Source organism: Geotrypetes seraphini, chromosome 3 (genome assembly GCF_902459505.1).
Source record: "Geotrypetes seraphini chromosome 3, aGeoSer1.1, whole genome shotgun sequence".
NCBI classification, from domain to species: domain Eukaryota; kingdom Metazoa; phylum Chordata; class Amphibia; order Gymnophiona; family Dermophiidae; genus Geotrypetes; species Geotrypetes seraphini.
The window spans coordinates 170,163,991-170,188,026 of NC_047086.1; the positions used below are offsets into that span (position 1 = coordinate 170,163,991).

Consider the following 24,036-nt stretch of genomic DNA (forward strand, 5'->3'; position numbering starts at 1 on the left):
CCCGCTTATAGAATCAGTCCCTTTAAGAGTGGGATTGTAAGTAGTGCATTAATGCTTGGCAAACCAACTATGTTTCTATTCCAAATTCAGGTTGACATTTTCTGTTAAAGCAACATACAGATTGCAATTTGTCTCAGGTGGTGTACTGAATAATCTGCCCATGTGTTCTTTATTACATTGGACAGATTAAAAGGCGTAATTCTATAAAAGTTAAGTGCCCATTATAGAATTATGCTTAGGTGGTACTAAGCATTTTAACATTTAGGTACATCCTATGTATGCGCTCAACCACTCCTAATTCAAAAACAGACCCAAGATCTGCTCCTAATCATGCCCTCTTTTAACTATGTGCTTTGCACTCGGCACTTAACTGCTGTAGAATTGCACCTGTCAAGTTAGGCATTTAACTTTCAATTAACTCCACTTAGTGCCAAGTAAGAGGTTTTGAGGTGCCTATAACTCAAAAAGTTTCCAAGTTTATTTAACATATAATAATAATAATAACTTTATTTTTATATACCGCCATACCACAAACAGTTCTAAGCGGTTTACAAGGGAAGAGACTGTATACAGACAGCGACATTATTAGACTTCCTCTGATTGAACAGGTAAGTGAGATTCTTCCTTTTTCAATACATTTCCAAGAATTGCATCATGGTAAGGACTATACACCATCTTGTTATAGTTGACAAGGCGGACATACTTGACAGCAATGTCTTCCAGTTCTTTCTGAACAGCACCTAATCCTCCAGGAGGTTCGGGAACTGATTTTTGATAGCTCGAAGCAAGGTAATTCTTTAAAAAGGTCTGGATTTGTGAATCTATTAACTTATGGAAGTGATTCTCCACACTCACTGCCGCTTGGATCTGTCCACTAAGAGTAGTTGCTTTTTCAGTTGTCAAAGGTGGGAAACCATGTTGAGAGAGGCAGCCATTAATTTCAGCACAGATCTTCTCAGCTAGCAGGGCCAGCGCTTCTGTCAAATTAAAGGATGATATATCACAATGGAATAACATCTCTGCGGTTTCCATAAAAAACTACTATTAATAATAATAAAAAGAAGATGGAAATACAATATCATTAATAAAAGCAAGAAAGTTAAGAAATTAAAGGTTAAAAATCTTTTTTGGTACTTCTGTTTCAGACTGGCATCCAACGGGTCTCGTATTCCATTTTGCAACTCATTGGTCAAATGCATCTGTAAACAGAAATGTTTTAAATCATGTTTTAAAATGTTCACGATTGTGTTCTGTTCGAGCCCCCTGTTACTAAGCCACGGGAGCGAGTGCTACACGGCAAATGTTCTGATGCCCATTTAGTCCCTATGGGTGCAGGAGCATTTAAAGCAGGGGTAGGGAACTCCGGTCCTCAAGAGCCGTATTCCAGTCGGGTTTTCAGGATTTCCCCAATGAATATGTATGAGATCTATTTGCATGCACTGCTTTTAATGCATATTCATTGGGGAAATCCTGAAAACCTGACTGGAATACGGCTCTTGAGGACCGGAGTTCCCTACCCCTGATTTAAAGCATCCACCCGCGCTGTCGGGCTTAGTAAAAAAACAGGGTAAGTTAGATGCCTACATCTGCTAGGCATGCCGATATAGGTACTTAACTTTAGGTGCACTTTATAAAATGAGGGGGGCTAATGAATAATACTTGTTAAGGCAGCAATCCCTACTTAAAATAGAGCAAGAAAATACTTGTGCTGTCTAATATAGAAAAATATATGAGAAATGCAAAGATTGCCAAAAATATGTCTAAATTGTTCTCTCCCCCCCTTTTTTTAAAGTTATATTTCTTTTTTTCATTTGTCTGCATTTGAATTACGAGTGATTTTAGAAAAGTGAGTGAAAAGCAAGAATGCTTAAAAAGGTCCCTGAAGAAGATAACAAAATAGGTTACCTCGTTGAACCGTGGCTCTTCTATCCACATGCCACCACTGAATATGTTTTGTCGATTAACAGACAAGTTTAGCTTGCTAAGGAAGTGAAATGGTGGATGCTGTTCAACTATGAGCTTTTGAAATTGAAATTTTGAGCTTTTCGGGGCACAATTATATGATATGTTGAAAACAAAATCCTAAGAAATAGCTGCTGCAATATCATTACAAAAAATAAGGGGACTTGTGTGTTTCAAGTGAGTGATGCTTAAAATTGTTTGTGTACCCAATTTGCATGTGCAATTTGAGTAATGGGTCAGTTAATACTAATAATTGGGTGCTATCATTCAATTATTGTTGCTAATAGGCAACAATTTTGATTTGCGTGTTCATCTTGCTAGGTGCTGTTCTACCCATAAATTTTTCAGTGTTCATCTGAAAAGGGGGTGTGGCCATGAGACGAGCGCAGGCAGATCAGGGACACTCACTACAGATGTGCGCAGTACAGGGATCTGTGCCTAATTTAGGGATGAAGATTTACATCAAGTTTTAGTTGATGTAAGTCCTCGCACCCAAAACTGGGTGTGGATTCTGGTGCTAAGCTCTGTTCCATAAATGGCGCCCAATTTGGAGCACTGTATATAGAATATTGCTTGTTGGGTTTTTTTCAGCACCCAAATTTGGGTCCCATTTACTGAATCTAGTCCTAAATGAGCAGATGCGAGTCCTCAAGGGAAGGTTGCCATTGCATCTTGCTTTACACTGATGGTGTGCCACCCCCCAAAAAATTTGTATGTAAATAGAAAGTTGGTGACACAGATATATATTTCAAATAATTGCAACAGCTTGCGACTGATATTAAGGAGGAAATATAGTGGGCACCTTTAGTGATTAATGTGCGTTAACATGCTTAACACCATTTGATAAATTCCTTCCTAAAGTGTTTTATATACTTCAGAGAATTTATATATTTTAATACATTTTAAATCACCTGTAGATCATAAAGCTCTCAATGTTGTATTGCATGCCTTGGCAATTCATTGATTGACTATTTTAATTCTTGTTGATGGGTTCTTCGTTGTGTCAAGTGAAGAGGCTCCAACTGGTACAGATAACTACTGTTAAACAGCTTTACAGTGTTAAAAGAAGATCATGTGGTTCTGTTACTTATTGAGCTGTTTAAAATCAAGTTTAAAATTTTGATTTTGGCCCACAATGCATAGTATACAGTACAGGCTTACTTGTCTACTTTTTTTCCTCTTTTATTCCCTATACCCTTTTAACATCTTCCCAAGCTAATTTCTTAATGATTCCTGCAAAAGCTAAACTGCGACTACACTACTCACGCAATTCTACATTTAGATACCTGATCTATCTCTGGAACTATTTGCCTGTAGATTGCTGTTTTGAAATTTCTTATAAAATATTTAAGAGGGTGTATAAATCCTAGCTCTTTGAGCAGGCTTTTCTGAATTATCAATAATCTCTTGGATATAATTTTTCAAAGTTGATGGAAATCTGCAATGGCAGGTATCTCTTTATTGTTTTGTTACTCATATGCCAGTCTGAGATTGAAGTTGCGTAATCCATACTGCATTTGATATTTATAACTGTAGTTACTTTATGCTATAATTACTTTGCTGGGCCTCTACACCTCCTCCTCTTTGATATTGTTCTGATGAGGTGCAATTAATCAAATCCTGAACATAAATAAATAAATAAATAAATAAATGCCAACTTGTTGAAAATATGTACCATGAAAGTGTTGCCTGGGTGACTATGGAGATGGAGTTGGTATCTGAGGCTTCTGGAAAGGTTTACTTCCTGAATGGACACAATTGTACAGTTTATGGTTGCTAGTAGTGAGTATCCATTTGAGGTTAGAGGGCTGTTGGTGTGCCAGGATAAAAATACCAAGATGGCTTACAGATCATTGTCCAAGATGGCCTGTAGATCTTTGATGATACATTTTAATAATTTTAGCTAGTAGCTGTAGGTAAAATTCAGGAACATTCTGCTATTTTCTTTTTTGGGGTCCTTTGACAGATTGTTCCTGAGTGTTTGGCTCTAATGACCTGCTTTCTCTCTTCATGTTGCAGTTTATCTAGATGTCTTGTTCAAAGCAGTCCCTTTTGAAACTGTCAGAACAAATGTGGTTGTACTATAGGGCTTGGCTGTAGACCAGTAGTCTCCAACGTGTTGCCCCAGGGCTGCATGCAGCCTCCAAAGTCCTCCATTGTGGCCATCAAACAGTTGGCGGAAATGTTCTCCAAATCCTGTAAATGCATTCATTTCAATCTTGCCCGCTTGACTGCATACTAGAACTGCAAACAATCGCTTAAGTATGTTACCCAGTGTCTCGTTCATGGAGTTTTCTACTGTTGACAATCCAAACTAAAGGGCGTTTTAAAAATATATCCTTGAAGTGTTATAGAATCAATATTAGTACTAATTTTTAAAAGTTAATACCTAGTCTGAGCAAGCAGGTCAAGGCGGTTTACAAAATAAGTTGTATGTGTAAGCCTGAAATCTTTGGTGGCCTTCAGAGCTTTCTTGTATTCACATTGTATTCACGTCAATCGCTCCTCCTAAACTTACTTGCTCCACTTCATCACTGACGCTGAAACCGTGGATTGAAGACAAAGTTTTATTTTATTTTTCTTTCCAGCTTATGATTTATCTTTAATCTTATCTATTGTTTTGCCTTTTGTCTTTGTTTTGTTCTATTTCTATCATTTAAATTTCTCCAGAATTCTACTGTTCAACGGCTCCCCCTTCTGCTTCTATTCCTTTCTCTCCTCTCTTCTACCTTCCAAAGTATTTAGATCAATGCTGTCTTGTTAAAATGTTTATTTTATTTTTATTTTTCCTCTAACTCTACTTTTCACTTCTCTATTACCCTCCAGGTACTTTAGTTAGATTGTGAGCCTTCGGGACAGTAAGGGAATTTTTCAAGTACCTTTCTTATTTCTAATCTTAATGTATATTTTCTGTAAACCGCTTAGAACCTAACGGATGTAGCGGTATATAAGAAATAAATTACATTACATTACATTACATTGCGGCCCTTTACATGAAAAAGGTTGTAGACCACTGCTATAATCAATAAGTGGTAAGTTGTGGAAACCAGAAGTATATAAATACCATATACAGTATGTGGCAGTCAGCAGGTTTCAGGTATGATCCTTTATGTAAGTGCACAGTTGCATCCAGAAAGTGAAACTATCGTGTGGATTGTTCTAGGCTCATATTGATAAAGAGGTGGATTTGTTTGATTCATGATGAAATTTCTTCAGGGCTTTACATCTATAGTTTTACATAAAGATGCCAGCAGAGTACAGGGTGTAGAAGTTGAAGAAGTGCTGTTAGTCAAGAAAATGTTGACATGGGCTCCTTTTACTAAGCTGCTTTAATGCGCGGAATAGCGCACGCTACATTACCTCACGTGCTAGACCTTAACGCCAGCACTGAGCTGGCATTAGTTCTAGCCGCGTAGTGTGCGGTAATTTCCTGTGTGCGCTAAAAACGCTAGCGCACCTTAGTAAAAGGAGCCCATAGTAAAACTATAGTTTGAAATAGTTGTGTGTGAGGACAAAGTGGCAGAGTTTGGTGGCCAGGTCAGCTGTATCAGCATCTGAAATAATGATCCCAATGGCATGTAGTTCATCTTTATGGAGGATATTGGTGTTAAGGGATTCGACATTAGCGGCTGCCAGAATGGTATGCTATGGGAGGTGACCATTAGAATGAAGTTTCCTCAATACATCAGCGGTGTCACAAAGGTAGCTGGGAATGTTGGTAGCATAGAATCTGAGAATGGCTGTGCATTTGTAGCAATAAGTGGAAAATACCTGGTTGAGGTTCCTGGGGTATTTTTGAGTAAATCTGTACACTTCACTGGGAGATATCTTCAGGAGATGGTGTAGCTCCTTCTGGTGCTTTCCAGTGGGGTATGAATGTGATAGCTTGTAAAATGTTATTTTGGATAATTTTCTCGTTGCTTCTCATGTAGTTCAGTCTGTTCATAATAACCATGGCTCTCCCTTTGTCATCTGCTTTGATAATACTATGTAACAAAATTATACTTTTTTTTGTTCCTGGGTAATAATTGTTCTTTCTTAATTGCCTATGCCACAAAAGTATAGAAAATGGCCATCATTCCCCTCAAACTTTGCTTTTGTGACCAGAATATTGATATTTTGAAATTGACCTTTTCTGCAGAATATTCCAGATTGATTCCAAGCTGAGTAAACTTAAAGGCCCTTTTACTAAAGCGTGGTAGGGTATTACCATATGGCAAATAATATCACAGGCATATCACATTTGCTGCTGCGGTAAAAAAGAGATCTTGATCTCACCAAGTCCAATGCCGAGCTTTTGACATCTTGGCTCAAGCAGTGGAACTTGTTGGATAAAAGTGTGCAAGTCACAGATTACAGGAAACTTTACCAAGTTATTTCCACCTTCTTCACCCATCAAGCTGGGCTCTGCTTCTGCCACAAAGGGACCGGTCTGTCTGATGCAATTGGAATTGCCTATAACCCAAAAGAGTGGCATCTCTTCATTGTCAGATCATACAAGAGCATCAAAGCTGTGCTACTCCATAATGGGAACAAGCACCCATCTCTTTTATTGGCTCACTTAGTGCACCTCAAAGAGGATTTCAACAGCATAAAGACCTTACTAGGCACCTTGAAGTATGAGTACAACTGGGAGGTCATCAGAACCTTCAAAAGGTGGCATTCCTAATGGGTCTCCAAGGCAGTTTTACCAAGTTTCCCCACTATATCTGCCTTTGGGACAGCAGGGACACAAAGGTGTACTACCAAAAGTGGGAATGGCCACAGCAAACTGAGTTCTCTGAGGGGATAAACAATGTTAAATGGGAACCACTGGTAGGCCTTTTTTTCCTGAGAAATAAAGATAGTGAATAATAATGTATGAGCGGTATATGCACCCTTCCAACTGAGTGGATTATATAATATTGAAGTTATAATGAAACAGTTTGTCAGAGCTCTAGATCAGTATTCAGCAGCCTTCAAGTACCTTCAAGATATCTTCCCTAATCTCAAGTACCTTCCCTAATCTGGAGTACAAGGAATTTCCCAAGAATCTAACTAGGATGGAGAAAGCAGCTTGGAACAGCTTTATCACAGTGGTTCGGGGCTTCCTGGGTAATCACAAGGCCAAAAACTATGGTTGAGAATCTGGTGAAGAATTATAAAATGGGCTGTAGGATGTCTCTCAAAGTCTATGTCCTTGATGTTCATCTTGAGACTTTTATGGAGAACATGGGAAAATACTCAGAGGACTTTGAATGCCATTATCAAGGACAATATAACGAGAACATGATGGGAGACTACATCTGGGGGCTGATTCATGAAAGTGACTTACAATCTAATCGCAACTCTGGAAAAGCTAGTCACTTCTAAATTTTCTGTGTTCATCTTTGTATAACCTCAATCTAAATAAATGTGATTTATATGTTGCTTTTCATGACTTGATAAGAAAGAAAAGATAAAAATTCAGCATTTTCACGTTTTAAATAGGCAAATCGCAAACTTTGACTATCTCGGTCACAAAAGCAAAGTTCTATGTAAATAACAGACATTTTCTATACTTTTTAGGCATGAGCAATTATGAAATTACACATACAGTTCAGGAAATAAAATTATGTTATATAATGTAATAATGCCCATATACTATATTTCTGGGGCTGTGAATGACTTCCCATCCCACGTGACAGATGATACGACAAGTGGTTCTATTTGTCAATTATTTCAGATTTGGCATGACATTTAAAACATTCTATTTGCGGTTGCACACCATGAATTGATGCAGGCACACGCATCAATTTGGTAAAATGCATTATAGTCAAATTTGTTTTTAATATTTCTTCCAGTGTTGATTTTTAGTTATGGGAAGAGCTGTATTGATTGCAAAAATGGTTCAAGCTATTCTCATACATTTGTATTTTGACCTCTTGTCCATAAAACCTGATAAAAATCTTGACTGCCTTGAACAACTGATCATGGGGGATTGCAGTGAGAGTGATCTTGAAAGCAACAATCTTACACCTTCTTTCCCAAGAACTGATGTTAGCATTTTCATTTTCCATCTTGTGTCTACCTGGTTTTTTTCTTGAGCTACCATGATCTAAAGGGGTTTTGGGGAGGGGGAGATATTTTTATTCTATCCTAGTCTGGAGGAATGTCAAGGAGTTTACTTCCCTTCTGTTTCCAGGAAGAACAAACGTTCTGCTGCTCAGTTTGCTGCTCAGGTGCTCTGGGACTGCACAGCCAAATAGAAACTTGGTCTGTCCTCTCAGTCATAGGACTAGGCTTGCTCTGCTGGGCTGAAATAATCATCTATTATGTGATCTAAAGGAATGCATTGTTAAGCCTAAGCCACTTTGAGACCATAATGCATGCAGAAAAAGGATATAAATGCGTTAAATAAATAAATAAATTGTTCAGAGTTGAATTAACATGTTTTATAATTTAATGGGCAATGGTCAGTGCTGATTGCATAAGTGGTTTTCAACATTTCCTGCTATTGATAATATATAATTTTTGTCTGTTTTGAATTGATATATGGCCAAAAGTTCTGTGTTTAAAAAAGTGGAGCAGGATTTCGGGATGGCCAGGAAAAGGCCCGAAGTTATATATAAATATAAAAGCATTAACAGGGCTAAAAATCCACATAATGACTTATGGATAAATGATTTCATATATTTTTATGTGTTCCTTATCTTGATGAATGCTTACCTCATAAACCCCCTCTTTTGTGAACGCAGAGTACGGGTTTTAGTGCCGGCAGCGGCGGTAACTGCTCCAGCGCTCATAGAATTCTTATGAGCATCAGAGCACTTAGTGCCGCTGTCGACGCTAAAACCTGCGCTATGCGTTTGTAAAAGAGGGGGAAAGTTTTTTACAACATTAATCTTCAAATAGTGGTCATGACCCTCCACTGCATACTGTGCTCTTGTTTTCTGGTGGTTTAGTTTTCTGTAGCTTAAATGTGCAATTTAATAGGGTCTACTCTTAAGGGTGAGTTCTATTATAATTTATATTCAAGTCTTGGAAAAATAAAGGGCTCCTTTTACAAAGCCGCGTTAGCAGTTTAACGCGTATAATAGCGCATGCTAAACTGCCGGCCGCGCTAGACGCTAACGCTAGCATTGAGCTGGCGTTAGTTCTAGCCGTATAGCGTGGGTTTAGCGCATGCTAAAAAGCTGCATGGGCTATAACCGCTAAAGCGGCTTCGCCAAAGGAGCCCAAAGTGCTGAAACTTTCCGAATCTTATTAAGGGGTCCTTTTACTAAGATGCGCTAACCAATTTAGCGTGTGCCAACTGATTTAGCATGTGCTAATTGATTTAGCGCACGCTAAAGATTAGTGCGCTCTAAATCAGTTAGCGCACCTTAGTAAAAGGACCCCTAAATAAGATAATGGTTAGTGCTTTCTTACAATTCTCACCAGTAGTAGACATAAATAGGATGATCTAAAAATCTTAAAACTGCTATAAAGTCGTGTTGGCATAGTAAATATGAGAAAATATATGTAATTAAGCGTAGCAATATGAAGAAATTTAAAATGATTTGGAATTGCTTATCTAATATAATAAAACGCTAGCCGCACATGCGCACTCATACCTGCGTGATCTGTGATCTCTGATCCGTGATCCGTAGGTCCATGGCTAACGCTCACTCTCTGCGGTCTTGCCGGCTCTGGCTCCCTTTCCCGATCGTGTGTCCAAACGTCTGAAATTTTTTAACAAGCCATAAATCCTGTAACAAATCCCCTCTCCAGACTTAAACTGCTGTTGTGAGACATGTCAAGCAGGGATCGACAGAGGAGCCGCGGCACCTTTTCAAACCCTCCCCAGCACTGCCGCCATCGTTGCTAAGTTTTTAAAGTCCTGAAAAGCCGTCGGCCGTGAAGTATGCAGGTGGCATACTTCACGGCCGATGGCTTTTCAAACCCCCCCAGCACCGCCACCATCATTGGTAAGTTTTTGGTGCTTTTTTTTAACCTAGTGGTCCAGCGGTATCCCTACCTCGCTCTCGCGGCTGCCAACGCTGGAGGGAGCTTTGTTGTTAAGGCCTGGCTTCTTCGGGCAGCAGCATTTAAAATTTGCTTCTGTTGCCGGCTTCAGGCCTTCCTCTCTGGCGGGTCCTGCCTACTTCCTGTTTTCATGAAGACAGGACCCGCCAGAGAGGAAGAACTGAAGCCGGCAACAGCAATGATTTGTGAATGCTGCTGCTGCCCGATGAAGTTCAAGGAAGAAAGGGAGCAGAGGGGGAGAGAATGGCTTGGAGGGAAGAAGACATGGCAGGGCATGCAGGGAAGGAGGAAGGTATGCCAGACCAAGGGAAAAGGAAGGGGGAAGGGAAGGAGGAGATATCATATGGAACAGAGAGAGAGAGAGGGCGGACACTGGATGGAAAGAGGGCAGTGAATGGAAGGGGCAAAACAGAGGGTGAACAGTAGATAAAAGGGGTGAGAGAGGGAGACAGACACTGAATGGAAGTGTGGGGGAGAGGAGGGACAGCTGCTGGATGGAAGTCTCAGGGACAGGGGGAGCAGACGTTGGAAAGAAGTGGGAAGAGAAAGAAAGACAGATAGTGGGAGGGAGGGAGACAGAAAGGAAAGAAAAAAGAGACAGGGGCACGGAGAGAGACAGAAAGAAAGAAAGACAGCGGCAGAGAGAGACAGAAATAAAGAAAGACAGACAAACATATATTCTAGCACCCGTTAATGTAACGGGCTTAAAGACTAGCTGAATATAAAGGAGTAAAGGATTTTAATGTTTATGTTTTCATTATATTATGACAACCCTGATGTTTATTTTATTTATGTATTTATTTAATTTTTTTATTATTATTTTTATTTCAATTGTAATGATATATTTCAATTTAATAAAATATTTTGGAAAGAAAGAAAAGTTGTGTTGGCATTGTAAGCAGCACGGAAGGTTGTTGCTGTTTGCTAACCTTGCTAATATCCTTTGCACGTAACATCATGCAGTGACTATTTTTCCTCTAATTGTACTCAAAAAAGAAAACTCATTTATCTTATTGGGCCGACCTTTGTGCGGCAAATGTCCTTTTCTGTACTCTTACTGCCTCTTTTATACAAAGCCACGCTAGCGGCTGTGCTAACGGCCCCGAAGCCCATAGAGATTTAAAGGGCTTCGGGGATGTTGCCGCATGGCAGCCGCTAGCGTGGCTTTGTAAAAGAGGCCATTAATTTGATTCCTACTTGGCCGGACATGAAAAATCACTGTAGCTTCAAGATATTTCTAAAATTGTCTTAAAAACAGACCAAAACCCGACCTTATCAGACAGTGTTTTAGTGCAAAAGCCTGCTGTAGGGTTATTCTTACGTGACAATAAACAGAGCAAAAGTTATCACTGCTGACCCTTAAATGCTACTTTGCACAGACTTGTATATTAAAGCCTGCCTTCATCTTTTTGGGAGGTAAAATCAACTGTAATATAATTTTTCACAAATCCACAGTCATTTTCCCTTTTTGACCTTCTACTCTTTTGAGTAGATAAGCATGCAGACTTTTACCTTGCCTCTCCCAGTCTTTGCATATTGTATCTGTTTAAGTATATTTAAATTACTAGCTGATGCATGGGTATTTAATTATAGCAATAACACTGTAAATGGATTCAAATAAAGATACTTTATAGTGGTGAATGAATGCAAGTCTCACTGGAATTAGCAATCTCTTAAACTGAAAAGGAAGATCTGTTGGAATAAGTGGCATCCAAAAGTTTCAGAATTGATTTAAACAACTCAATATGTGGAAACTCAGGTTGAAAAGAAACTCCATGCAGTTTTTTCCCGGTTCAGAATGGAACCTGTGTGCCTAGTTCAGCATATGTGAGTACTCATGTAATGTAATAACATTATGAACTGGGGTGCATGAAGGAAACAGTTACAAACACAGTTAGAACATACAAACTCTATATGTATGGTGTCCGTGGTAGAATAGAAAAGATGTCCCTAGTGGTTATAGTGTCATATAAAGTGTTTTATAGTTGGAATTACTGTGAGAATGGCAGCTTTTTACATCCTTTCCATTGACATGAATGGGTGAAATAAGATTTTCTGTTTGTAGCTCCGCCCACGTGTGCAGGTGGGCCGCGAGACCCCCAGAACATATCACCCCAGGTAGTGAGGGATCTGCATACCAAGTTTCGTTCAAATCGGTCAAGCCGTTTTTGAATAACTGTGAGAATGGCAGCTTTTTACATCCTTTCCATTGACATGAATGGGTGAAATCTGATGTTCTGTTTGTAGCTCCGCCCACGTGTACAGGTGGGCCGCGAGACCCCCAGAACATATCACCCCAGGTAGTTGGAATTACTGTGAGAATGGCAGCTTTTTACATTTTTTCCATTGACATGAATGGGTGAAATCTGATTTTATGTTTGTAGCTCCGCCCACGTGTGCAGGTGGGCTGCGAGACCCCCAGAACATATCACCCCAGGTAGTGAGGGATCTGCATACCAAGTTTCGTTCAAATCGGTCAAGCAGTTTTTTAAATACTGTGAGAATGGCAGTTTTTTACATTTTTTCCATTGACATGAATGGGTGAAATCTGATTTTCTGTTTGTAGCTCCGCCCACGTGTGCAGGTGGGCCGCGAGACCCCCAGAACATATCACCCCAGGTAGTTGGAATTACTGTGAGAATGGCAGCTTTTTACATTTTTTCCATTGACATGAATGGGTGAAATCTGATTTTATGTTTGTAGCTCCGCCCACGTGTGCAGGTGGGCTGCGAGACCCCCAGAACATATCACCCCAGGTAGTGAGGGATCTGCATACCAAGTTTCGTTCAAATCGGTCAAGCCGTTTTTGATTTACTGTGAGAATGGCAGCTGTTTACATTTTTTCCATTGACATGAATGGGTGAAATCTGATTTTCTGTTTGTAGCTCCGCCCACATGTGCAGGTGGGCCGCGAGACCCCCAGAACATATCACCCCAGGTAGTGAGGGATCTGCCTACCAAGTTTCGTTCAAATCGGTCAAGCAGTTTTTTAAATACTGTGAGAATGGCAGCTTTTTACATTTTTTCCTTTGACATGAATGGGTGAAATCAGATGTTCTGTTTGTAGCTCCGCCCATGTGTGCAGATGGGCCGTGAGACCCCCAGAACATATCACCCCAGGTAGTTGGAATTACTGTGAGAATGGCAGCTTTTTACATTTTTTCCATTGACATGAATGGGTGAAATCTGATTTTCTGTTTGTAGCTCCGCCCACGTGTGCAGGTGGGCCGCGAGACCCCCAGAACATATCACCCCAGGTAGTGTGGGATCTGCATACCAAGTTTTGTTCAAATCGGTCAAGCCGTTTTTGAATTACTGTGAGAATGGCAGCTTTTTACATTTTTTCCATTGACATGAATGGGTAAAATCTGATTTTCTGTTTGTAGCTCCGCCCACGTGTGCAGGTGGGCCGCGAGACCCCCAGAACATATCACCCCAGGTAGTGAGGGACCTTCATACCAAGTTTTGTTCAAATCGGTCAAGCCGTTTTTGAATTACTGTGAGAATGGCAGCTTTTTACATTTTTTCCATTGACATGAATGGGTGAAATCTGATTTTCTGTTTGTAGCTCCGCCCACATGTGCAAGTGGGCCACGAGACCCCCAAACATATCATCCCAGGTAGTGAGGGATCTGCATACCAAGTTTCGTTCAAATCAGTCAAGCCGTTTTTGCGTGATCGCGGCACATACACACATACATACCTCCGATTTTATATACAGTGGTGCCTCGCATAACGGCCGCCTCGCACAGCGGACGCTGCGCACAACGAACTTTATGTCGTGATCCGTATAACGTACTTCGTTTCACACAACAGTCGCCCGAGCTGCATCCTTCCGGGGTTCCTGCGGGGTTGGATCGCAGCGGGGTTGGTCGAGGGTAGTCTCCTTCTCCTTACCTGCCCTGTCGCAGCACACAGCCGAACGGAAATCTTCCCGATGTCAGCGCTGACGTCGGAGGGAGGGCTTAAGCAAAGCCCTCCCTTCCTCCGACGTCAGCGCTGACATCAGGAAGACTTCCGGTCGGCTGTGTGCGGCTGCGGCAGGGCAGGTAGGAAGAAGGCAATGGTGAACGAAAGAGGGGGGAGGGGGCGGTCCGCCCCGAAGAATGTGCACAGCTGGTCAGGTCCCCCGATCGACCGACAACAGGCCCGGCCGACAAACCTCCCTGCCCTGTAGCCGCGAATCTAAATTACCTCTTACAGCAGCTTCAATAATCCAGCTGCTGTAAGAAGGTAATTTAGATTCGCGGCTACAGGACAGGGAGATTTGTCCGACCGGGCCTGTTCTGTTGTCGGTCGGGTGCAAAAGCGCCACAAAGGTGGAGGCAGGGAGGGAGGAAAGGTGGAGTGGAGAAGAAAAGACGCTTAAGGGGGGAGAAGGCCGCTGAAAGCACATGTTGGAGCAGGGGATGAGAGGGAGGGAGAGAAGGGGAAATATTGGACAAGGGCAGAAGGGATGCTAAATCATAGGGTGACAGGCAGAGAGAACAACAGGAAAAAGAGTGGAAGCAATCTTGAACCCTGAGGGTGAGGGCAGAGAGAGGTGGTGAGATGATTGATCATGGGGAGAGGGACAAAAGGGAATAGAGATGGGATAGGAAGATAGTGGAAGTAAAAGGACAGGGAGATGTATGTTTTTAGATGTATCTAAATAAAAATAATAACAAAAAAATTATCTTTTTTATGTCATCTTAGCATATTTTATGCTGCAGAACGAATTATTTTTTTTTACATGTATTCCTATGGGAAAACGCGTTTCACATAACGAACGTTTCACATAACAAACTTGCTCCTGGAACCAATTAAGTTCGTTGTGTGAGGCACCACTGTATATAGATTTCACAGTTTGGTTTGTTATCATCTCTGACTGTAACTTGTTCCAGGCATGTGCACTAAAATTCTATAACTATTCTATATTTAAACGCCACTTGTATGCGTAAATGTACATAAAAAGGTCACTTTCAAGGGTAATTGAACACGTACATTCATAAGTGGTGGCAAAGCAGCTGAGCCATTCTTCTGAAAGGATGCATGTAAGTTCCTAACTTATTGATTGAGACAACTTCAATTCAAAATCTGCTCAATCAAAAATTATAGAGAGAATTTGTGAAGACTATTGAGGTATATAGTAAACAAAATAAGGGAACCTCAGACACCCAGACCCGATATTCAAATCGGTGTCTTTACTGGGGTAATGTATCAAATCATTGGTTCCAGAAACTTCACTCTTACTGGTACAACTAATGATCCACTGCAAATTTTCATTACATTGCAATGCCACAAAAATGAAAAATGTTAGAAAAACACTTGGAAGGGCATAATCAAAAGATACATCTAAGTCCGTTTTAGGCCTAAGTCACTAGTCACCCAAAGTTGGCAGTGTCTAAAGTCCATTCTCGAAAAATACATCCAAAATATATATATTTTTTTAAATCATCTAATTATACGTCCAGCCGTTTGATCAGCTAGACCACTAAGTCATCTATCTTTATATCTCATTCCCAAAATCGTCCAAGTCAAAAATGTCTAGAACAAGACCTTTTGGACGTGGGAGGGGCCAGCAAAGTGATGGATTGGACCTTCAGACATGGCAACAAGTAGTGGGGCACCTTACAGGGCACTTCTGCAAACTTCACAAAAAGGGTGCCATACAAACATCTCAGAACTCCCTTATAGGTCATGGTGAGCCTCCCAAAACACCCCCCAAAATCTACTAGACCCACCTGTCTACAACACCAATAGCCCCAGACTACTTAAGCTACCTCTGTGTTGTTCTACTAGGCTTTCCTATGCTAGATGCTGATGTTCTGGAGGCAGGTATGCACATTTTTATTCTGATTTTTATGATGTTGTGTATGTGTGTGTGTATGTGTGTGGGGGGTGTCAGTGATCACTGGGGGAGTGTGTAGGGGTCTGTACTTTGTGTCTGCAGTGGTTATCTGTTCACTTTAGATATCTTCTGGGCACTTAGACCTGTTTTTACATCGCCTAAGTCACAACGTACAAGTTCAGTCCAGGCTGCCTCGTTAAACTTTCGTTTATACTTGAAGTATGACTAAGTCTAGGTCATCCCACGTCCCGCCCAAATCCCACCCTGACCACTCCTCCTAAAACGCTCCTTTCAGCTCTGTGCGTACAACAGCACTGAAGAGGCCTAAGTTGTTTTTAAATACATCTAAAACCTGTTTCGGTTATCAGCACTTGGACGACTTGTCTTATTAATCATCGAAGTGCCAATTTATACGGGATTGTAAACGTATTTCCATTTTGATTATGAGCTCCTTAACTTCATTGTTAGATGATGACAAAATATGACCTTTGGAAACTAGATTAAGATCAAATTGGAAAGGACAACGTCACTGATTTTGTTTACTTTGATAGTTGAGTTTATTTTTATTATTATGTATGTTGTATTGTGAGCTGCTTCGGCTTTCTTAGTGGACTATAAATAAAATAAAATTTGATGAAGACTCTACCATTTTACTCCAAAAAAGCTTCAGGGATAGCGTTTATCTGTCTGACACCGCTCAGTGTCGACTGATGTTTACAGTAACTCATTCATTAAAACATTAAGGGCTCCTTTTACTAAGATGCGCTAGCGTTTTTAGTGCATGCAGGAAATTACCGCGCGCTACGCTTCTAGAACTAACGCCAGCTCAATACTGGCATTAAGGTCTAGCGTGCGCAGCAATTTAGTGTGTGCTATTCCGCGTGTTAAAGCCCTAACATGGCTTAGTAGAAGGAGCCCTAAATTGCTGATGTCAGGGACTCTTTAGCCCCAACATTACCTTCACTGTGATTCACTCTAAACGCATGCTAAATGCTGAGCCACCCATGGGAACCGAATGGATAGCTCGGCATTTAGCGTGTGCTGCTTGGCAATGCAGCTTCGTAAAAGGACCTGATTATGTCCAAACATCAATGTATTATGTTTGGTGTTCATGATGTTGCATGATAACATCTCCGGAACTCTTACAACAAAACCAATCCAAAAACAAAAGAGTTTCATGAACATACAGTAGGTGTATCATGTACCATTCACAATAAGTAGCCTAACATAGAATGAATTTTAAGAAAATGTTAAAAACCCAACTGTTTGTGAATGCTTTTTTGAGTTGAAACTTTATATTCAAATTAGATTATTTTTTGGTGCCTACTGACCGCTTTTAAAAAAAAAAAAAAAAATTTAAATTTATTTATTTATAGATTTTAAATTTACATTCAAGTAGTCACTTGTACAGAAAGTAGGTTAGTGGAGATATGACTTTTAACTAATATAAATCACAATCAACATATTTAAATTAAAAAAAAGGAAAATTCTTCCAACTAACCCAACTCATGTCCTCAAAAAAAATAGATCCAAGATTACATTATGCGAGGAGAACTCAAAAAAAAAAAAAAAAGAAAACTATTGTAGTAATAGGACAAATTACAGACAGAACTGAGATGTGATGAACAGCTTATATAAACTAGTGAGCTATTGCTGATTCCTCGTTATCCAGTCGAGACAAAGCCAGAAAAGCAGTTAACTGATGAGGTTAAAAAAATATATATATTTAACTGAATGGTAGCAAATAATACACTTACAAGGATATCTTAAGTAGAACGTCGCTCCCAGTAAAGTGACTCCAGGTTTCAAAAGTAAGAATTCTCTACGATGCTTTTGAGTTTCTCTGGAAAAGTCAGGGAACATTTGTATTTTGCATCCAAGAAACTCTTTCTCTTTGTTTTTGAAGAAAAGTCTTAATAACCATACTTTATCTATTGCAAAAGCTAGTGTCACAACCATTGTAGAAGGCACAGCTATCTCTCTATCTGATGTTTCTAAAATTTCAGAAACATTCAATGGTGTTTGGTTCGATATTTTAGACTGCAATTGAGCCCCATCTTTATTTGGCAAGTAATACACTTGAGTAAATGGTGGTAGAGTTTCCTCAGAAACTTGCAATATTTCAATCAGGTATCTCCTAAGCATTTCCCTAGGAGTAACCGTGGTTAATCTAGGAAAATTAATAAGTCTCAAATTATTATTTCGGGAATTATTTTGAAGTGTTTCCAATTTCTTCCTGAGATGAATATTATCTTTAATTAGGGACTCTTGTACTTGTTTAACTGTAAGCATATCTTGATCAAGCTTTTGAAGTGAAGCCTTTGAGACAGTCAAATCCGCTGTTAAATCTTTCAGCTCTCTAGTATGTTGAATCAATTTCCCCTCTATATATTGGAAATTGGGACTAATAGTTTTAGTAAAATTTGCAAACAGGTCCCATAATGAATCTAAAGTCGCTTGTGCTGGGTGTAGAAATGCTCACCGTCCTGAAAAGAAAAGCTATCCTGGTTTAATTCTGGCTGGAATCCACCTCTATCTGCTTGTCCTACCTCAGTTTCTTCTGCAGTAGCTCCCTGGTCAGAGAGCACTGCTTCCACAGTCTCCAATGTTGTTCTTACAGCCTCAGGGGAAAGTACCTCCCCCTTCTCCGGGGTTTCCTCTACCCCTGGAGAACTGGTAGACCGAGGTCGCGGAGGTGGAGCTCTCACGTCGGGGCTTAAGGTGATTTCAAGCCCAGGAGAGACAACCCCAGCCTCGCTCTGTCCGGGTGCTCCCAACAGGCTGCCCCTGTATCCGCCGCAACAGTTCATCGATTCTGCTGAGGGAGGGCATATCGGAGCACCGTGAAGCACCAGCCACACTCCTGCCCCTTCTCTTCGGCATCTTAAGGGGAAATCGGGCCTCAAAGTCAGCGAATCAGGAAATAAAGGGTAGATGTCTGGAGCGGTCTGGAGCGTCACTCTCAGAGCGTCTGTGCCGTGGCCATCTTGGATCTAGGCTTCTTGACCGCTTTTTAAGGAGTGTTATTCAGCAATAATTGAACCATGTGTTTGTTTAACATTTTATTCCTTTTTTATGTAAACCGTATTGTTAATATGCGGTATATAAATTTTTAAATAAATAAAATAGTGCAATAGATAATTGTCCAGATGATTACAACAAAACAATAACTTGTACTTTCTGAAAGGCTTTACTTAACACAAGACTATCTCTACTTCAGGAAACGGGTGAAAGCCTGGCTCTTCACCCAGGCCTTTAATGGAAGAAGTAACTAATTTGCTAGTCACACACAAGGAGTGACACTTGGCTGCACACTCGTACTGTAGCAGCACATGTTTATCTATCCTTACCTTAGATGAGATAATTGTCCAGCACCAAGCTGACCTCACATGCAACTTTCTTTAAATTAGTCCCTTTTTTTTTAACCTCTGTTAAAGAACATAAGAATAGCCGCTGCTGGGTCAGACCAGTGGTCCATCGTACCCAGCAGTCCGCTCATGCGGCGGCCCCCAGATCAAAGACTAGTGCCCTAACTGAGACTAGCCCTACCTGCGTACATTCTGGTTCAGCAGGAACTTGTCTAACTTTGTTTTGAATCCCTGGAGGGTGTTTCCCCCTATGACAAACTCCGAAAAAGCGTTCCAGTTTTCTACCACTCTTTTGGTGAAGAAGAACTTCCTTACGTTCGTACAGAATCTATCTTCTTTCAACTTTGGAGCATGGCCTCTCGTTCTCTTTACTTTGGAGAGGGTGAACAACCTGCCCTTATCTACTAAGTCTATTCCCTTCAGTACCTTGAATGTTTCAATCATGTCCCTTCTCAATCTCCTCTGTTCGAGGGAGAAAAGGCCCAGTTTCTCTAATCTTTCACTGTACGGCAACTCCTCCAGCCCCTTAACCATCTTAGTCGCTCTTCTCTGTACCCTTTCGAGTAGTACCGTGTCCTTCTTCATGTACGGCGACCAGTGCTGGACGCAGTACTCCAGGTGAGGGTGCACCATGGCCCGGTACAGCGGCATGATAACCTTCTCCGATCTGTTCGTGATCCCCTTCTTTATCATTCCTAGCATTCTGTTACTCTATCTCCTATCTATAATGCTTCTTCTTTGCTTACATCCTATGCTTTCTATTAAAATGTTATTACGCACTGTGTTAACATTGTAATGTAACATACCATGCCGTACTTTGTATTGTAATAGGAATATTTTTTTATTGCTTAATTGTTTATTGCTTATGTTTGACTTATTCTTCCTGTACATCACCTTGAGTGAACTCCTTCAGAAAGACGGTAAACAAATTCTAATAAATAAATCTCTATATGCTGTTATTCTCTGGCAAATGCTATCAGATCAGCACACAGGGGCTCAACAAGGTGCCCCGTTTCACTTCTTCCTCAGGAGCCAATGTTATGCAGGGATTCAAAGATCCAGACGCTGTGTGATGTCGATGCATATCTTCCCCATCCATGCAGAAGGCTGGCTGTTTGATTTCCATTGCAGATGCAGGAAATACAATGGTACCTTGGTTTACGAGCATAATTCGTTCCAGAAGCATGCTCGTAATCCAAAGTACTTGAATATCAAAGCAACTTTCTCCATAGGCATAATGGCAACGCCGACAATTCATTCCACCCAAAAGGTGCCAAGGAACTGGGAGGAAGTGGCGAGGGGTGGCCCAGGGGTGTGTACCTGTTGGGTGTTGGGTGCCGGGTGCTGCAGCACCACCTCAAGGAAATGCCTCTGTCCGCCAGCCACTGGAGAACCCCTGAGCCCACGCAGCGCCACTTCAGGGGGATGCCTCTTCTGTCCGCCAGCCAGCCTTCCAAGCTGGTTGCCTTCCACCACCATGTTGGAGAGCCTCTGAGCCCACGCAGCTTAGCGCCATCCCACCTGCACGTTGCGTATGATCCCGCACATCGATGATTGATGTTGTGCGTGATCATACATAATGTGCAGGTGGGACGGCACTCGGCTGCGTGGACTCAGAGGCTCTCCAACATGGTGCGGAAGGCAACCAGTGGCACCCGGTGTGGAAGGCTGGCCGGCGGACGGAAGAGGCATCCCCCCGAACCAGCACTGCCTGCAACTTTAAGTGCTCGTTTATCAGGGCGGCGTTCGGGGCGGCGCTCGGTTTGCGAGACAAAAGTTTGCTGAGTGTTTTCCTCGTCTTGCAAAACACTCGCAAACCACATTACTCGCAAATTGAGGTTTGACTACTTCTGCACAGACCAGCACACGTCATTTGAAGTTTGGCACAGTGCCACCCCTTTTCCTGCTCAGTGATGTGACCAGCACATAGCCAACATAGGCATCATTTTATTCATCCACATCCTTCATCAATTCAATCATATAACCCCATTCTTGAAAAACGCTCATTGGCTCCCTGTTGAGCATCGAATAGTATATAAATTAATCTTAGTCACTTTTAAGGTACTGACGACAGATGAGTCCCCGTACTTAGCACAATTGCTGAGACCGTATACGACTGTCAGGAATCTAAGATCAGCTAATAAACAACTTCTTATAATTCCATCACATAAGGAATTAGTTCATGAACATGTCAGTGATGCAATTTTTCTCTGTCAACGGTCCAAAGTTTTGGAACTCTCTACTTTTACAGCTTAAAACAATAACTATATTAGATAAGTTTAAGGAAAGTTTGAAAACTTATCTTTTTTTCTGTTGCATATTCCAAAGTATAATGGGTAGCGCTGCTGCTGGTATCGTGCAAAACAGAAGAAATTTCCCAATGTTGTTTTCTTCCCTCACTTTCCTTTTTTATATTGTGTAGTTCTTTTCCCTTAACCTTCAATTTCATGTATTTTAGGTTGGTTTTACTGTTTTATATATTTTTTCATAACCTATTAGATTGTAAGTCACTCTGAAGGTGTTACCCTAGGGCAGGGTAGGGAAATTTTAATAAACTTAGAAACTTGGAAAACTTTGATCAATCATGGTACAGACCTTTACATTATCTTCCCTGCATAACATTCTTCAGAGGGAAAGTCTTAGTGGTAGATGAATCCTCTTTGTCAGTGTTAGTACCCCTGTTGGAACAGCTACTGCAAGAAACTCCTAGGTATAAAATATCCAAACAAGACTTTAATGCAAACCTGTCAATCTGCTGGAGTTACCTCTGTACAAGGATGATGTATTCTTCCTAGGATCCTGTAGTCTTTCTTTTATCCATCTGGAGGATTATTCAGATCCAGAAAATGTGTCCCCCCGTGGTGGAGGAATTCTCTACAGCAGTGATTCTCATCCCATGCTTCAGGACACAGTTGGGTTTCAATGGATGTAACTGAAATTGATTTTCATGCGGGGAAAAAAGTGCATGCAAATCTGTCTCGTATATATTCTTTATGAAAACACAATCGGACGGGTGTGACCCGAGGACTATGGTGAAAACACCTGTTCTACAGAGATCTTCTTTGACCTATCTCCTCTTTCTGTTCTAAATGAATGTCCTTCTGAAGGTATCTCTACCCATGGTTTGTTTAGCACATGTCCTGGGAAGTTCCTTTTCCCTTATCACAGAGATCAGAATCAGAGTTAGAAGGCCTGCACATGGTAAGGAACAGCATAAGAACATATTAATTGCCATACTGAGACAGACTGACGGTCCAAGCTAAGTATCCTGTTTCCATTCCAACAGTGGCCAACCCAGGTCCCAAGTACCTAGCTAGAATCCAAGTAGTAAAACAGATTTTATGCTTCTTATCATAGGAACAAGCAGTAGATTTCCCCAAGCCATCTCAATAATGGCCTATGGACTTCTCTTTTAGGAAATTAACCCAACCGTTTTTTTTAAACCCTGCTAAGCTGATTTCACCATTCTCTATCAATGAATTCCAGAGTTGAATTACATGTTGTGTAAACAAATACTTAGTAACTTCATTGCATGGCCCCTAGTCATAGTATTTTTGGAAAGAGTAAACAAGTGATTCACATCTACCCTTTCTATTCCACTCAGTATTTTATCGACCTCTATCATATCACCCCTGAGTCATCTCATTTCCAGGCTGAAGAGCCCTAACTGCTTTAGCCTTTTCTGATAGGGAAGTCATCCCATCCCTTTTATCATTTTTATTGCCCTTCTCTGTACCTTTTCGTATATAGTAACTTCTAGTTACTAAGAAGTTGGATTTGAACTGTAAAATACAACCAACTCCAGAATTTAACAAATTAAACTTTTCTAATGGTTCTGTAATAGTTGAGTCAGCAATGAAAAAACAACTAAGATATATAAAGAATTTTCCAATATATCTTCTGGAACAGAATCCAGATTGCTAGACTATTTGAAGGTTCCAGGGAGCCATGTTATTAGCAGAATTACAGCTCATCAGTTGTATATGGTGCAATATGCATAACATTCTTGAAAGATGGCAAAACTTTTCATCTGGTCCATTTCTTCAAGCACAGTTTGACCTGGCTGCTATTCTTCCTAAGACAGATGAGCGTGGAACTCGTCCATTAAGATTGTGATGTCTTTTCGACATTTCTTCTCAAATTTCAGCCTCTGCCATTGCTGCCAAAAGACTTAAATGGCTTTGTGCCTCTCGGCTGTGTGAATATGCATATAGTATGTTGGCAGATGTGCCCAGCAATGGAAAGATGTTCTTTGGATACAGGGTTAAAAAGACCACTCTGCCACGTTGCAGCATCACTCTACTGTAGTTCCAGAGATTACCTCACCATCTACGTCAACAAGCAAATTTCAGCACAGGAACACTTTTTACTAGAGGAAAAGAGCTTTCATACTTTTTTTCTAGACAACCTTATATATGGCATTACCAGGAGAAGGTTGACAATTGCAACAGACTGCAACTGTACAATCTAGGCAGCTTTCTGTTTTTTATTGCACACCTAGAGACACTACTAGTTCTTTTCAATAATGTTCATTCTGCTCTACTTGTAGGGGACTGGGTGTAGTATTTTGTTTTGGGAATGACAGAAAGTGGTGATGGATTCCTGGGTTTTCAACATTGTAAAATCTGGTTTTCTTACATTTCTATCAGTTCACCTGGACTGATTTCTGCCCTGGTTTTAATTATGTCAAGTCCATGCCACCTGCTTCACTATCATGCTCTGGCACCATCTACGTGAGGCTAAAGGCCAAGTGTCTATTCACCACCTATCGAGGGTGTAAGCCAAGTGTCCTTTCCCCCTTATCAAGGGTGTAGACCAAATGTCTGTTCACTGCCTACCAAGGATGTAGGTCAAATGTCCTAGTTAGTCTAAGCTCGGCCGCTTAAAGCA

At 40.8% G+C, this 24,036-nt stretch overlaps 2 protein-coding genes across 15 annotated transcripts in view; one reads left to right on the plus strand and one right to left on the minus strand.

Annotated features, from left to right (window-relative positions):
- Positions 1-24,036, plus strand: part of EYA4 (EYA transcriptional coactivator and phosphatase 4) — a 443,388-nt gene that overhangs the window by 25,724 nt on the left and 393,628 nt on the right. The window lies entirely within an intron of this gene.
- Positions 569-18,588, minus strand: LOC117357209. The gene is made up of 3 exons (XM_033937580.1): positions 18,261-18,588; positions 9,537-9,644; positions 569-977 (listed from the first exon to the last, which is right to left on the minus strand). The coding sequence occupies exons 1-3, from the start codon at positions 18,586-18,588 to the stop codon at positions 586-588; spliced, it is 828 nt and encodes a 275-aa protein (XP_033793471.1). The 3' UTR covers positions 569-585.